Source organism: Vulpes lagopus, chromosome 14 (assembly GCF_018345385.1).
Source record: "Vulpes lagopus strain Blue_001 chromosome 14, ASM1834538v1, whole genome shotgun sequence".
In the NCBI taxonomy this organism is placed as follows: Eukaryota; Metazoa; Chordata; class Mammalia; order Carnivora; family Canidae; genus Vulpes; species Vulpes lagopus.
The window spans coordinates 35,228,316-35,242,515 of record NC_054837.1 but is presented as its reverse complement, the minus strand read 5'-3'; the positions used below and the strand labels follow the sequence as shown (position 1 = coordinate 35,242,515).

Here is a 14,200-nt window from a genome sequence, read left to right as displayed (position 1 = left end):
GTGCTTTCTTGAACATTTGCTAAATTTGCAGATTTTTCTTAGCCAAATTTTAGTAGAATTTTGTCTCCGAGTTACTCCTAGGCTGTAGATCAGTAAAGCCACACTCCAGACTTGAATAGGTAAAGACTTCAGTTTTCCTAAGGGTTCTGAGAATTTCTGAAACCCATGGCTGCCTTGGCTTTCCCAGAGTTGGCAGAGAGTGGAGTCAGTCATCTGATGTGTGCTCAGGGAGGTGGTTCAAAGCCATTCCCTCCGTTGTCTTTCTGGCAGGTTTTCTTTCCTTTTTTTCTTAGTCCTGCCAGCTCCACTAGGGGATGCTGCATACAGGTCACTCTGTGACCTCGGGGAGCTGTGCCCTGGGCTGGCGGTGCTCTGCAAGGATGCTGTGTACAGCCATTGCCGTCTCCCCGGTGCAGGCTTCCACGGGTAGATAGTTTACCTCCCTGGAAAGTGGTTCTTTACGCAGGGTCCCTGGACCAGCAGCAGCACCTGAACATGTTAGAGTGCAGCAACGTTCTAGAGTGTTCTAGAATGCCCCACCCTGACCTGCTGAGTGAGAGACCCAGCCTTCCTATGATTCTCCTGCAACTCAAGTTAGAGAGCTGCCCTGGAATATTCTTTGGTGGAAGAATACAGAACCTGACTGCTGTGTGGCATCACTATGGCTCTTCCAGTGGTTGGAACAGTTCTTTTCCTTCTGCATTTTATTTACTAAGGTCTTTGTTAAGTGTTTCCTTATTAAAGTGCTTATGGATTATTTGCAGGAGCCCCTGGGGGTTACTCACTTAGGGAAAAATGAGGAATGCCAGTTAACATGTGTTAAGTTTCTTGAAAATTGTGTGCTTTAGAAAAGTTAGCGGTGTCAGTGTTTTTAATCTTTGTAACAAATATGCGGTACCAGGGGCTCACTTCATGTTGACTTTCATGGGGCGCAAATGAACAGCTCCCTGTTACAGAGCGCTGGGGAGTTCCTCCGTTGTTTCCCAGGACGTGGCCACGCTGCCCCCTAGGGCTGTCCATTGCCTCCACCCTGCCCCCGCCCCCCCCGCCCACATCCTGGGCCACAGTGGGCAGACCCAAGTCCTTGTGGACAGCACCATCTTGTTATAGTTCTGCGCTCTGTTGGGTTGCTTTTCTCTTTCAGTTCGATGTTTGTGCATACATGAACATCTTTGCAATCTGAATTTTCCTTTTTGTCTTTTCTATTTTAGTGTAGAAAGAATGATGATGATGGGGACACAAGTGTTATTGTTGAGAAGGACCATTTCATGGATGATTTCTTCCATCAGGTAAGAGCCATTCTGTGAAGCCCTGCCAGAGTTTCTTCTTTAAACACAGTTAATGTAACTGTATGGTGGTCACATTTGAAATAATACTAAAAGTAATATTTTTAAAACTTGCTTTTGATTATGTAAATTCTCTAGGATATTTCGTGCCCTGAAAATATTTGGTAGTATTGAGCCATTCTTCCTGGTATAGGCTTGGGGAGGGGCTGGTGGGAGTGGTGGTTTGCAGACCCGGAGCCCCAGAACCCCTGTCCTCCCCAAAGAGGAGCTTTATGCTCCTGGTTGGGTGGTGCTTGGCAAGGTGCTTCTCAGTAAGGTGGAGCTGGTGCCATGAAATGGCTCCTCCAAGGCCAGGCTGCCTCTGGGAGACTCTGCCATGCCCTGTGGTAGGTTTGTGCCTCACAAGTTCTCACCCGAGGACTGGTGGTGTTCTCCCCTAGGCTATCTGGTCCTTTAGAAAGTGGCAGTGCTGGTGGCAGGGGTGTCCTTCAGCTGACGCCTGCTGAGTCAGGTGTGCACAGAGTACACACGGTGATGCTTCGGTCATTTATACCAGAATGGCAGTGAGTCCCCAAATGGTGACCATATGTGTCAAAGAGCTCGTACTGTATATTTTCTAAAATCCTCGAACAAATCTTAAATTTCTCTCTTGAAAAGTTTTATACGTAAGCAGGTATATAACTATGGCAACACTGCTTTGCCGTCTGTCAGCTTGCCCTTCCTTTGAGGTATTGGCCCAGGGGCTGCTGCTCTAATAGTTTCAATTGACTCTTGAATCCACGGACAGTCTGAAAGGACCTTTCAATATGCAGATTTGAAAAAAATGTAATATATCGGATCACTGGATGGCCCAGTCCATTAAGCATCTGCTTTCGGCTCAGGTCGTGATCCCAGGGTCCTAGGATTGAGTCTCCGTTGGGCTTCCTGCTCAGTGAGGAGTCTGCTTCTCCCTCTGCTTCTCCCTCACACCTTGGTTGTGACTCACTCTCATAAATAAATAAATGAACAAACAAATAAATCTTTTTAAGAAGTGTAACATATTAATAAAATATATTAAAAGTTAATAGTTTTTAGTTTACCGAGTAGCTAGCATAATAAGCATAACCATTGAGTTGCTTCGGGGCAACTCAGACAATCCAGGATAATTTCCCGTCTGCACAGTCCCCTTTGCCCGGTAAGGAAACACTCATGGGATTGGGATGTGGACTTCTGTCACAACGTGGAATGATTTTGTAATTGCTACTTTAAAATGAGTCAAATATTTAAGCTATTTTTCCAGTGTCGTGATTATGGATGCATAGATCCACCTGGATTAATCTCGCTGATGAGTACCTTACATTTTGAAACAAGTGTTGAATCATTTATTTATTTACTTATTTATTTATTTATTTATTTATTTTTTTAAAGATTTTATTTATTTATTCATGATAGTCACACACACAGAGAGAGAGAGAGAGACAGAGACACAGGCAGAGGGAGAAGCAGGCTCCATGCACCAGGAGCCCGGCGTGGGATTCGATCCCGGGTCTCCAGGATCGCGCCCCGGGCCAAAGGCAGGCGCCAAACCGCTGCACCACCCAGGGATCCCTATTTATTTATTTATTTATTTAATTTTATTTATTTATGATAGGCACACAGTGAGAGAGAGAGAGAGAGAGAGAGAGAGGCAGAGACATAGGCAGAGGGAGAAGCAGGCTCCATTCACCGGGAGCCCAATGTGGGATTCGATCCCAGGTCTCCAGGATCACGCCCTGGGCCAAAGGCAGGCGCCAAACCGCTGCGCCACCCAGGGATCCCCAGTGTTGAATCATTTAGATGATTAGAAGTAAAAACAATGACTGAAAGGCTTGGCCCCATCACCTGTAAACACCTCCCCACATGGAGTATTAGTGCTAAAACACCCTCTTCCTTCTTGACTGCACAGAGTGCTGGATGCATGGCCGTGTGCTTCCTGTTGACACCATTTGTAATAACACTTGGGTCTTGACTGTAAAGGTTTTTACAACCTGCTAGGTTTTGTTGGTGAATCTTGATTGATATTGCCTTAGTCATGTGGATATGGATCTTAACACGGCACGTTTTTCTATATCTTTCAGTTAACTATCAATGTGAGCATGGAAAAGCTGATATTTCTTCATGTATTTAATCATTTACTTCTTTATTTTTAGGTAATGGAAAGTGGTAGCAAATTTGAATTTGCCATAATAGTAATGGCTGTTTGTATCTGTCTTAGGTCGAGGAGATCAGGAACAGTACAGCTAAAATAGCTCAGTATGTTGAAGAAGTAAAGAAAAACCACAGCATCATTCTTTCTGCACCAAATCCAGAAGGAAGTAAGTCATTGGCTTTAAAAATGGTGCCCCTCTCTCTCTTGTTTGTGAAATAGGCCTCAATCCTGACTGTGCATGGGGTCACGCAGTGCGCTTGTAAAAATCCTGGAACCAAGCAGGCTGCCTCTCTGTTCTGATGCCCTTGACTGCATGAGCCAGAGAATCAGATGGTTTTGTGCTGCTGTGCTTCCAGTGCTCTGCCAGACTGGGACCACTGCTGTGTCCTATCCAGAGGAATACACAGAAGTGGCTTTGCTGAACTGTGGGGCCTTATCAGTGAGTGGGCCTAGATGGGTACTTTTTATGTCGATAGTTAAATAAGAATGACAGAATTCTGTGTTTAGATGAAAGTTAATTAGAGGAGTGCATGGGTGGCTCAGTCAGTTGGGCGTCCAACTCTTGATTTGGGCTCAGGTCATGGTCTTGGGGTCCTGGGATCAAGCCCTGCCATGGGCTCCACACTTAGTGGGGGAGTCTGCTTGTCTCTCTCTTTGCCCATACCCCCGCTTGCACTCCCCCTCTTTTTCTAAAGTAAATAAATCTTTAAAAAATAAGTGAAAGTCAAAAAATTGACTTGGAAAACAGCATTTGTTAGGTAGGTTTACAGGCAATGGTAAGTCTTTGGGAAAGGCTTTTGTATGGAGTATGCTGTCTGGATGTCTGTTAAGGACAGCGTGTAAGAAATTATTTTAAATTAATCAAGAACAGGGGCGTTGGCCATTATAAGGAAGTGTTTCCTTGATCTGGAGAGATAAATTTTGAAAATTTCAAAGGTAAAATGGATCTAGATAAGCCAGAGATTGTGAATTAGAATCCATACCTATTTTGGGGAAGAATTGGTATCTTTACAATACTGCATCTTTTAATCCATGAAAATGTTCTGTCCCTCTACAATTTACGTCTTCTTTAATCTCTCTGGTAGCGCTTCACGGGGTTTGGTGTAGGGACCTCACAATCCCACATTGTGTTTTTGCTAGGTGGTTGAGGTCTTGATGTTAATGTGAATGGTATTTGCTGTAAACTTTATTTTCTCTTTGTATAGAATTACGATGGGTTTATATGTAACTCACCATTAACTCACCTAATTACTTATTAATGCTACTAACTCCTGTGTAGATTCTGTTGGGTTGTTTCTGCACCCAGTCATGTCATTTGTGAATGACACTTTTCCCTTAGCTCTATGCTTTCTATTTTTAGTGGGCATATGTCATGACCTCCGGTATGGGCTTAGGTGGAAGTGGTTGCGTGGACACTTATTCTCAACTTTGGAGACGGTTGAAAGCAACATTTTGTTAGAGGGTTATTTGGTATAGCCTTACGTTGAAAAAATAAAGATATTACACGGGAAAAGAACACGTTTTTAACTTTAAGATTTTTCATGTCTTGTAAAACAATGCTTTGACCCTCATTAAGCTCCTTATTTTACAGTTTAGAAGGACATTTCCCAAAGTGTGTTCTAGAGCATGAATGCTGTCAGCTAGCCTGTGAAACAGGAGGTGTGTCACCAGGTGCATCTCGGAGCCCATTATGCTTTCTCCCCTCTTGAGAAGTTACAGTGTCCTCAGCAGTAAAGACTGAGCAATCCTGCAATAACGAAACCTATTTAACTTAGTGTACAGTGTTTTACACACTTATTTGCGTACAGAACTTTTTATGTAACACTTATTAACATCTTAATTCTTGGGAAAATCAAATTTGAATAAATATTAGTGTATTTTTTTGAATAATTTACCTCCAGAAAACTTTTGCTGCCAAGAAATAGCAGATAGCACTAATATTTGAATACATGTAGAACTCTTAATGCTTCACAGTAGTCCCTTCTGGGCTTTAAATAAAACTATTTTTTTAAATTAATTTTTATTGGTGTTCAGTTTACCAACATACAGAAAAACACCCAGTGCTCATCCTGTCAAGTGTCCGCCTCAGTGCCCGTCACCCATTCCCCTCCAACACCCGCCCTCCTCCCCTTCCACCACCCCTAGTTCGTTTCCCCGAGTTAGGAGTCTTTATGTTCTGTCTCCCTTCCTGATATTTCCCAACATTTCTTTTCCCTTCCTTTATATTCCCTTTCACTATTGTTTATATTCCCCAAATGAATGAGAACATACACTGTTTGTCCTTCTCCGATTGACTTACTTCACTCAGCATAATACCCTCCAGGTCCATCCACGTTGAAGCAAATGGTGGGTATTTGTCGTTTCTAATTGCTGAGTAATATTCCATTGTATACATAAACCACATCTTCTTTATCCATCATCTTTCGATGGACACCGAGGCTCCTCCCACAGTTTGGCTATTGTGGACATTGCTGCTAGAAACATCGGGGTGCAGGTGTCCCGGCGTTTCACTGCATCTGAATCTTTGGGGTAAATCCCCAGCAGTGCAATTGCTGGGTCATATAGGGCAGGTCTATTTTCAACTCTTTGAGGAACCTCCACACAGTTTTCCAGAGTGGCTGCCCCAGTTCACATTCCCACCAACAGTGCAGGAGGGTTCCCCTTTCTCCACATCCTCTCCAACATTTGTTGTTTCCTGCCTTGTTAATTTTCCCCATTCTCACTGGTGTGAGGTGGGATCTCATTGTGGTTTGTATTTCCCTGATGGCCAGTGATGAGGAGCATTTTCCAATGTGCGTGTTGGCCATGTCCATGTCTTCCTCTGTGAGATTTCTCTTCATGTCTTTTGCCCATTTCATGATTGGATTGTTTGTTTCTTTGGTGTTGAGTTTAATAAGTTCTTTATAGATCTTGGAAACTAGCCCTTTATCTGATACGTCATCTGCAAATATCTTCTCCCATTCTGTAGGTTGTCTTGTAGTTTTGTTGACTGTATCCTTTGCTGTGCAAAAGCTTCTTATCTTGATGAAGTCCCAATAGTTCATTTTTGCTTTTGTTTCTTTTGCCTTCGTGGATGTATCTTGCAAGAAGTTACTGTGGCCGAGTTCAAAAAGGGTGTTGCCTGTGTTCTCCTCTAGGATTTTGATGGAATCTTGTCTCACATTTAGATCTTTCATCCATTTTGAGTTTATCTTTGTGTATGGTGCAAGAGAGTGGTCTAGTCTCATTCTTCTGCATGTGGATGTCCGATTTTCCCAGCACCATTTATTGAAGAGACTGTCTTTCTTCCAATGGATAGTCTTTCCTCCTTTATCGAATACTAGATGACCATACATTTCAGGGTCCACTTCTGGGTTCTCTATTCTGTCCCATTTTTTTAAAAAATTTTTTAAAAATTTTTATTTATTTATGATAGTCACACACACACACAGAGAGAGAGAGAGAGAGAGAGAGAGGCAGAGACACAGGCAGAGGGAGAAGCAGGCTCCACGCACCGGGAGCCCGACGTGGGATTCGATCCCGGGTCTCCAGGATCGCGCCCTGGGTCAAAGGCAGGCGCCAAACCGCTGCGCCACCCGGGGATCCCCATTGATCTATGTGTCTGTTTTTGTGCCAGTACCACACTGTCCTGATGACCACAGCTTTGTAGTACAACCTGAAATCTGACATTGTGATGCCCCCAGCTAAGGTTTTCTTTTTTAAAATACCCCTGGCTATTCGGGGTCTTTTCTGATTCCACACAAATCTTAAAATAATTTGTTCTAACTCTCTGAAGAAAGTCCATGGTATTTTGATAGGGATTGCATTAAACGTGTAAATTGCCCTGGGTAACATTGACATTTTTACAATATTAATTCTGCCAATCCATGAGCATGGGATATTTTTCCATCTCTTTGTGTCTTCCTCAATTTCTTTCAGAAGTGTTCTGTAGTTTTTAGGGTATAGATCCTTTACCTCTTTGGTTAGGTTTATTCCTAGGTATCTCATGCTTTTGGGTGCAATTGTAAATGGGATTGACTCCTTAATTTCTCTTTCTTCAGTCTCATTGTTAGTGTACAGAAATGCCATTGATTTCTGGGCATTGATTTTGTATCCTGCCACGCTACCAAATTGCTGTATGAGTTCTAGCAATCTTGGGGTGGAGGCTTTTGGGTTTTCTATGTAGAGTATCGTGTCATCGGCGAGTTCTAGCAATCTTGGGGTGGAGGCTTTTGGGTTTTCTATGTAGAGTATCGTGTCATCGGCGAAGAGGGAGAGTTTGACTTCTTCTTTGCCAATTTGAATGCCTTTAATGTCTTTTTGTTGTCTGATTGCTGAGGCTAGGACTTCCAGTACTATGTTGAACAGCAGTGGTGAGAGTGGACATCCCTGTCTTTTTCCTGATCTTAGGGGAAAGGCTCCCAGTGCTTCCCCACTGAGAATGATATTTGCTGTGGGCTTTTCGTAAATGGCTTTTAAGATATCGAGGAAAGTTCCCTCTATCCCAACACTCTGAAGGGTTTTGATCAGGAATGGATGCTGTATTTTGTCAAATGCTTTCTCTGCATCTAATGAGAGGATCATCTGGTTCTTGGTTTTTCTCTTGCTGATATAATGAATTACATTGATGGTTTTACGAGTGTTGAACCAGCCTTGTGTCCTGGGGATAAATCCTACTTGGTGATGGTGAATAATTTTCTTAATGTGTTGTTGGATCCTATTGGCTAGTATCTTGTTGATAATTTTTGCATCCATGTTCATCAGGGATATTGGTCTGTAATTCTCCTTTTTGGTGGGATCTTTGTCTGGTTTTGGAATTAAGGTGATGCTGGCCTCATAGAACGAATTTGGAAGTACTCCATCTCTTTCTATCTTTCCAAACAGCTTTAGTAGAATAGGTATGATTTCTTCTTTAAACGTTTGATAGAATTCCCCTGGGATAAATAAAACTATTGCTTTTGCGTGAACCAAAATGTGGGAGGCAGTGTCCAAGTGCCTATTTAATTCCTCTCTGCAGAACTGGTCCCCCAGGATAGGGAGCCCAGGTGATGCAGATGGCAGGAGGCTGATGCCCCTTTCAGCCCTCTGCCGGGTGGGAGGGGCGGCACTCCTGGTGCTGGGCTCCTGGATGTCATACAAGATGGGTAAACCCGGGTGGCCAGCCCCACCAGCCTCCGGGCTGCTTGGTGCCTGAGCACAGGAACCAGCAGGTGGCGCCTGGCCGCACCCTGGTGCCCAATTCCTAGGCTTGTACCTGAGGGATCAAGGGCTGGTACCATTAAACATTCTTTTCAGACTTTTAGTGTGAACATTTTCAGATCAATGGGGAAGTTGCAGTGACGGTACAAGGAAATTCAAATTTCCTTCACCTAGACTCACTGGCTGTCCCCATCTGCCAAACTGCTCTGTGCACGTGTGTGTACGTACCCATGTGCATGCCTGTTTGGACACACACCGTACGCACTGTGGTGTTGATACGTGTGTTCCATGTGCCCGTTATTTTTGCTGACCTCTTTCAGAGTGCCCACTTGGTGTTTATCTCCACGGAAGGATACTCTCTTCTATGCCAACACTGTGTTCATCTAACTGGGAGAAGGTAACACTGATGTGCAGCCTGTTCTCATCTCAAGCCTGCTCCCGGTGGTGCCCTTCATAGCTGGCTGTTTCCTTCCTTCCAAGTCGGGCCACGCACACGTGCATGTAGGGCTGGGGGTGAATACCTTCAGAACTGTGAAGTCTTGTGCTGCGCTGGGCCCTTAGTCATGGGGGGCATCTTTCCTGTCCCCACAGATGGATGTTCTGTGCCCTCATGGCCGCTTTGCCCGAGTGAACAGAGCTCCCTGGTTTACCTTGCTCAGTGGGAGTGGGATAGGTGTCCTGCTATTTCCTGTTAACCTTTCTGTAGCCTTGCGTCTTGTCTCTTATGAATAAAATATTGTGGGGCTTTGTCTTTTTTCCAGTTTCATCATTTTTTGTCTCAAAGTGCTTTTAGGTGGTATTTATTGATATTATTGATATATTGGGACAGACATTTGTAAGCTTGTGTGCTTTCCATTTTTCTTGCTATTCTCTGTTACTTCTTTCTTTTAATGCTTTCTTCTGGATTGGGTTTGAAGAGTTTCATCCCTTCCACCACTACCTTGTTGATATGTAGTACTGTTGTTTTAATGGTTGTCCTCTGGGCTGTACTACACATTCTTGACTTAAGGTCAAATATAAATCTGTATTTTTACTATTTCCAGGTAACACAAGGATCTTAGGAAACTAACCCCATCATTTTTTAGTGCTCATATTGCTGTATGTATAATAGATGAAAGTGACATAAATATTTGTACTATGGCTGCTTTGCACCATTAACATCTGTTTGGATCTACCCATACCAGTGCTGCTTATTTTTCTGTGAGTCTCACAACTTCCATCTGAGATCATTTCTTTTTAAAAAACACCCTTTGTTTACTGCTTTTAGTAGGGAATATACAGTTCTCTGAAATTTCCTGTCTGTAATCTTGTTCTTAAAAGATGTTTTTGTGGAGTGTAGGAATCTGTTGGGAAGTTATTTTCTTTGACCCTCTTGAAGATTTTGAACTAATCTTTCCAGTTCCTTTTTTTTTTTTTTTTTTTAGTCAGGTGTTGAATCATACCTTTTAAGATACTTGATGTTTGGTCTTTGGTTTAACAATTTTGCATTGCTGTTTCTGGATGCAATTTTCTTTTTTTTTTTTTTTTTAAAATTTTTTTTTTTAAATTTATTTATGATAGTCATACAGAGAGAGAGAGAGAGAGAGAGAGAGGCAGAGACACAGGCAGAGGGAGAAGCAGGCTCCATGCACCGGGAGCCCGATGTGGGATTCGATCCCGGGTCTCCAGGATCGCGCCCTGGGCCAAAGGCAGGCGCCAAACCGCTGCGCCACCCAGGGATCCCTGGATGCAATTTTCTTTGTTTGTGCTGCTTTCCTTAAGGTGTCCTGGATCCCTGGGGTTGCACACCTGGCCGCCTGGGCCACTTTCTCTTCGAGACCTGTCCCTGACCTGTTCCCGTTCTCTGTCTTCGGGAGACCTGGGATCTGTGTGTTCCAGCCTTTCCGCAATGCCCAAGGGTCCCCAGCCATCCATTTTGTTTCCCACTACTGTCTTGTCCTTCTGTTGGGAAATCTGTTTTCTGCTTCATCCACAGTCCTCTTTTCACCTGATACTTCTGGGTGAGATATTTTTCAGTCTTAGAATCTTACTTGGTTCTTTTCTGTACGGTCTGATTTTTTTTTTTTAAAGATTTTATGTATTTATTCATGAGAAACACAGAGGCATACCGCCTCATAAGAGGCAGAGACATAGGCAGAGGGAGACGCAGGCTCCATGCAGGGAGCCTGATGTGGGACTCGATCCCAGGACCTAGGGATCATGCCCTGAGCTGAAGGCAGACACTCAACCACTGAGCCACCCAGGCATCGCTACTGTCTGATTTTCTGACAGAATTCCTGATGTTCTCTTTCACCCCTTTGAACGTGATTTTGCTGTCTGTGTCTGATAGTCCATTAACGGTGCCCCTGGGTTGGGCGGGGGGGTCTATATACCTCATCTGTGGTTCTTTGCCTGCCTGGCTGTTTTTGATTGGGCCCTGGGCTTTGTGCATAAAAGCTTGTGACAATAACTTGAGCCCGTGGATAGGATTTTCTTTGTTAATAGATGATTTTTAAACATTTCTGCAGCAGTAGTTCTGGGTCCCTGTGCGAGGGTTAGATGAGCTGCGTCATCTTCCCCCTCTAGGGCAGGGCTGTCTGCATCTGTGTGGCTCTCCTCTCCATTGCCTGCAGCCTCAGGCCACTCCTGTGGCTAGCTTCCCTCTTAGGGTATCTTTCTTCTGTATCTTCGTACCTGCCTTTTTAGCTTTGTATGCCTTTAAGCTGATTAAAAACGTATTTTGTCCGGCTTTCCTGATCTCAGTAGGAATGTTGATCACACCACATCCTTTTCTCAGTGGTTTGAAATGCTTCCTTTGCCAAAGATAACCTCATGGCCGCTTCTGTAGTTTGAAGGGTCAGATATGATCATGCCTCTTTCGTTTCCCTCACTGACACCTGAGCCCCTGTCTGCCCACGTGAGCAAGAAGTCCAGGATCTCTGAGTGCTCGAACAGCCCAACGGCTTTCTTGTCCAGAGCAGGAAAGGGGGGCGGGGATGTGTTTCTGGGGAACACCAGTGGGGACAGGGCTCTGATCCACCCCAGGCTCAGTTCTCAGTTTAGAGGTTTCTGCACCTTCCATTCCCCGAGTCTGGTGTGCCTTGTCCTCAGCTGGATCACATGCCTGCACATGCTCTCTGGCTTTGTGTGCATTCTCCTATAGATTCTTGTACTGGCTCTCCCAGTGCAGACACAGTGCCTGGGTCTAGGGGCTTAGCCTCAGGTCTCCTGGTGTGGGGACCAGCGTACCTGCGAAGGGGCCTGCTCTGATTAGGTAGAGATGAGCACAAAAGAGATCAAACACATGAGAGAATTTTTTCCCAGAATATGATTACATTTCTGCTTCCTCTCTTTGGTCTAGATGTGTTAGTGATGGACTCAGTGAACTCTTTCATCAATTAATTGCTATATACCACCTCTTCTCAAGTACAGGTGCACATATAGTCAGTCCCCTGGGGGCTTATTAGGTGGGATTGCTGGCCTGCAGAGGTCTATGTAAAGAAGGTCTGGGTGGGCCCAGGAATGTGCGTGTCTGCCAGGCCCCACATGGTTTGGGGGCCTCACTTTGACAACTAAACACTTGAATATTTACCGAGAATGTTGTTCCATTTAAGTTCATTGGATACTGTAGCTCAGATGCCATTTTATTTTTTTTTAAGAAATAAAAGAAGAGCTTGAAGATCTGAACGGAGAAATCAAGAAAACTGCTAACAAAATCCGAGCCAAGTTGAAGTGTGAGTTCATGGCTTTGGCTGCATGTCATCAGTGATGGTGGCATGTGGGCTGTCTGTATTTCCTTTGTAATGTCTTGTTCTTGGACATTTTTTCAAGTCAGAACTCTGAGCACTTTAAATGATCTGTATGAACTTGGAGTAGTGGCCTTTATGAGATGCATCGTTCTAGAATTCTTCAACCTGTGGTTCTAAGGGCTGTGCCAAGGCTCCTGGTTGCTGATCCCACAATTTAGGATAGAAGTGTTAATTAATTTGTATTCAAAAAGGTTAATTATTTGCTTATAAATTGTTGCTGTCTTATAGAGGCCTATTTTTAGCTTTTTGGCTAAATCGTAGATATTTGAGAAGGTGAATAGCCTTTCATACATATCTCCTATTCTTCTTAAATGGTTCCTTAAATTTGCAGGAGTTTAGCTTCCAGTGCTGGAGGTTCAGCACTGAGAGGTGGCTTCTGAGAGGTTCGGGGTGTAAGCAGGGATGCCAGGAAGACACATCGTATCTGATTTGACAAAAGATCACTGAATCCAGACAATCTCTGTGGATCAGAAAGAACTTTTGTTAGGGCACATTTCAGACAGGTGGGGGCAGGGAGATGACCACCTGTAGCTGTGGTCGCACCCTTCTCCCTGCACTCTGGGGTGCTTGCCTGCCCACGCACTTCAAAGCCATCCATATGGCAGCTTCATCAGTGTATTCCAAAACAGAAGGATTTTCACCCAGAAATACAACCACAGTGCCATGACTGTATCTAGGTTAAATCATTGTGGTTATTATGAAATATCCCATCAGAATTTACACTTCTCTGTTGTCCTTTGAATTTCTTTTTACAGTATGCTTGAATTGGGTTCCATATAGAGACTATACCCTATGATTGGTGGTATGTCACTTAGAGTTTTTAAAACTCAGACTCTCCTTCCATCTTTTCCCCCACTTTTTTCTTTTGGTTGGAGAAGCCAGGACATTGTTCATTAGAATTTACCATGCTTCAGGGTTTGAAAGTTGGTTTCCCCCATAGTCCTCTGTACTGCCTGTAGATCGATAGTTAAGTTCTCTAATCTCCATCAGTCAGGTGGTTTCTTTGTTCACTTTTCTTTTAAATGTTAAGATAGGACATGTTTTATCTTGTGATAGTAGCAATAATTAATGCTTATTATTGAGGTCTATGAGGAATGGAAAAGATAAAAGCAGTTGGAGGTTTGGCTTGAGAAACTTCCATTTTTTTAGTTTAAAAGGTGAGTCTTGTCATGTTTGTTTTCAGCTATTGAGCAAAGTTTTGACCAGGATGAGAGTGGGAACCGGACTTCGGTGGATCTTCGCATACGGAGAACCCAGGTTTGCTTGTCAGCTTCATCCAGACTGAAGTGATGTGAAGTATAAGTCTTTCTCTATTTCCTTTTTTTTTTTTTTTAAGATTTTATTTATTTATTCATGAGAGACAGAGAGAGAGAGAGAGAGAGGCAGAGACACAGGCAGAGGGAAAAGCAGGCTCCATGCAGGGAGCCCGACGCGGGACTCAGTCCCAGGACTCCAGGATCGCGTCCTGGGCTGAAGGCAGCGCTAAACCGCTCAGCCACCCCGGCTGCCCTCTATTTCCTTTCAAATTCATCTTTATGTCACATTGATCCTTATGACATCTCTGCAGAAAAGGAGGTGATCTCTACAGATGACTTCCTTATTATAAAGAAAAAACGTATTCGTCCATCCACAGAGTTCTGCTCTGGAGAGCAGTGTTATCTGAATTATTAGAATCCCTAGAGGGTGTGGGGTGAGGTGAGGTGTGGTGTGCAGACAAGGGGGTCCAGGCTGCTTGCTTCTGTTTGACAAGGGGGGGCAGTGTGCAGGCTCTGGGGTGCCAG

At 43.9% G+C, this 14,200-nt stretch overlaps 1 protein-coding gene across 2 annotated transcripts in view; it reads left to right on the top strand.

The window, feature by feature from the left end:
• The window catches only part of STX2 (syntaxin 2), a 34,730-nt gene that overhangs the window by 9,544 nt on the left and 10,986 nt on the right, over positions 1-14,200 (top strand). For both annotated transcript variants that reach the window (XM_041729307.1, XM_041729306.1), the window contains exons 2-5: positions 1,212-1,289; positions 3,520-3,619; positions 12,270-12,344; positions 13,603-13,676. In XM_041729307.1, the coding sequence (XP_041585241.1) occupies positions 1,212-1,289; positions 3,520-3,619; positions 12,270-12,344; positions 13,603-13,676 (327 nt within the window). The remainder of the gene's footprint in view (positions 1-1,211; positions 1,290-3,519; positions 3,620-12,269; positions 12,345-13,602; positions 13,677-14,200) is intronic.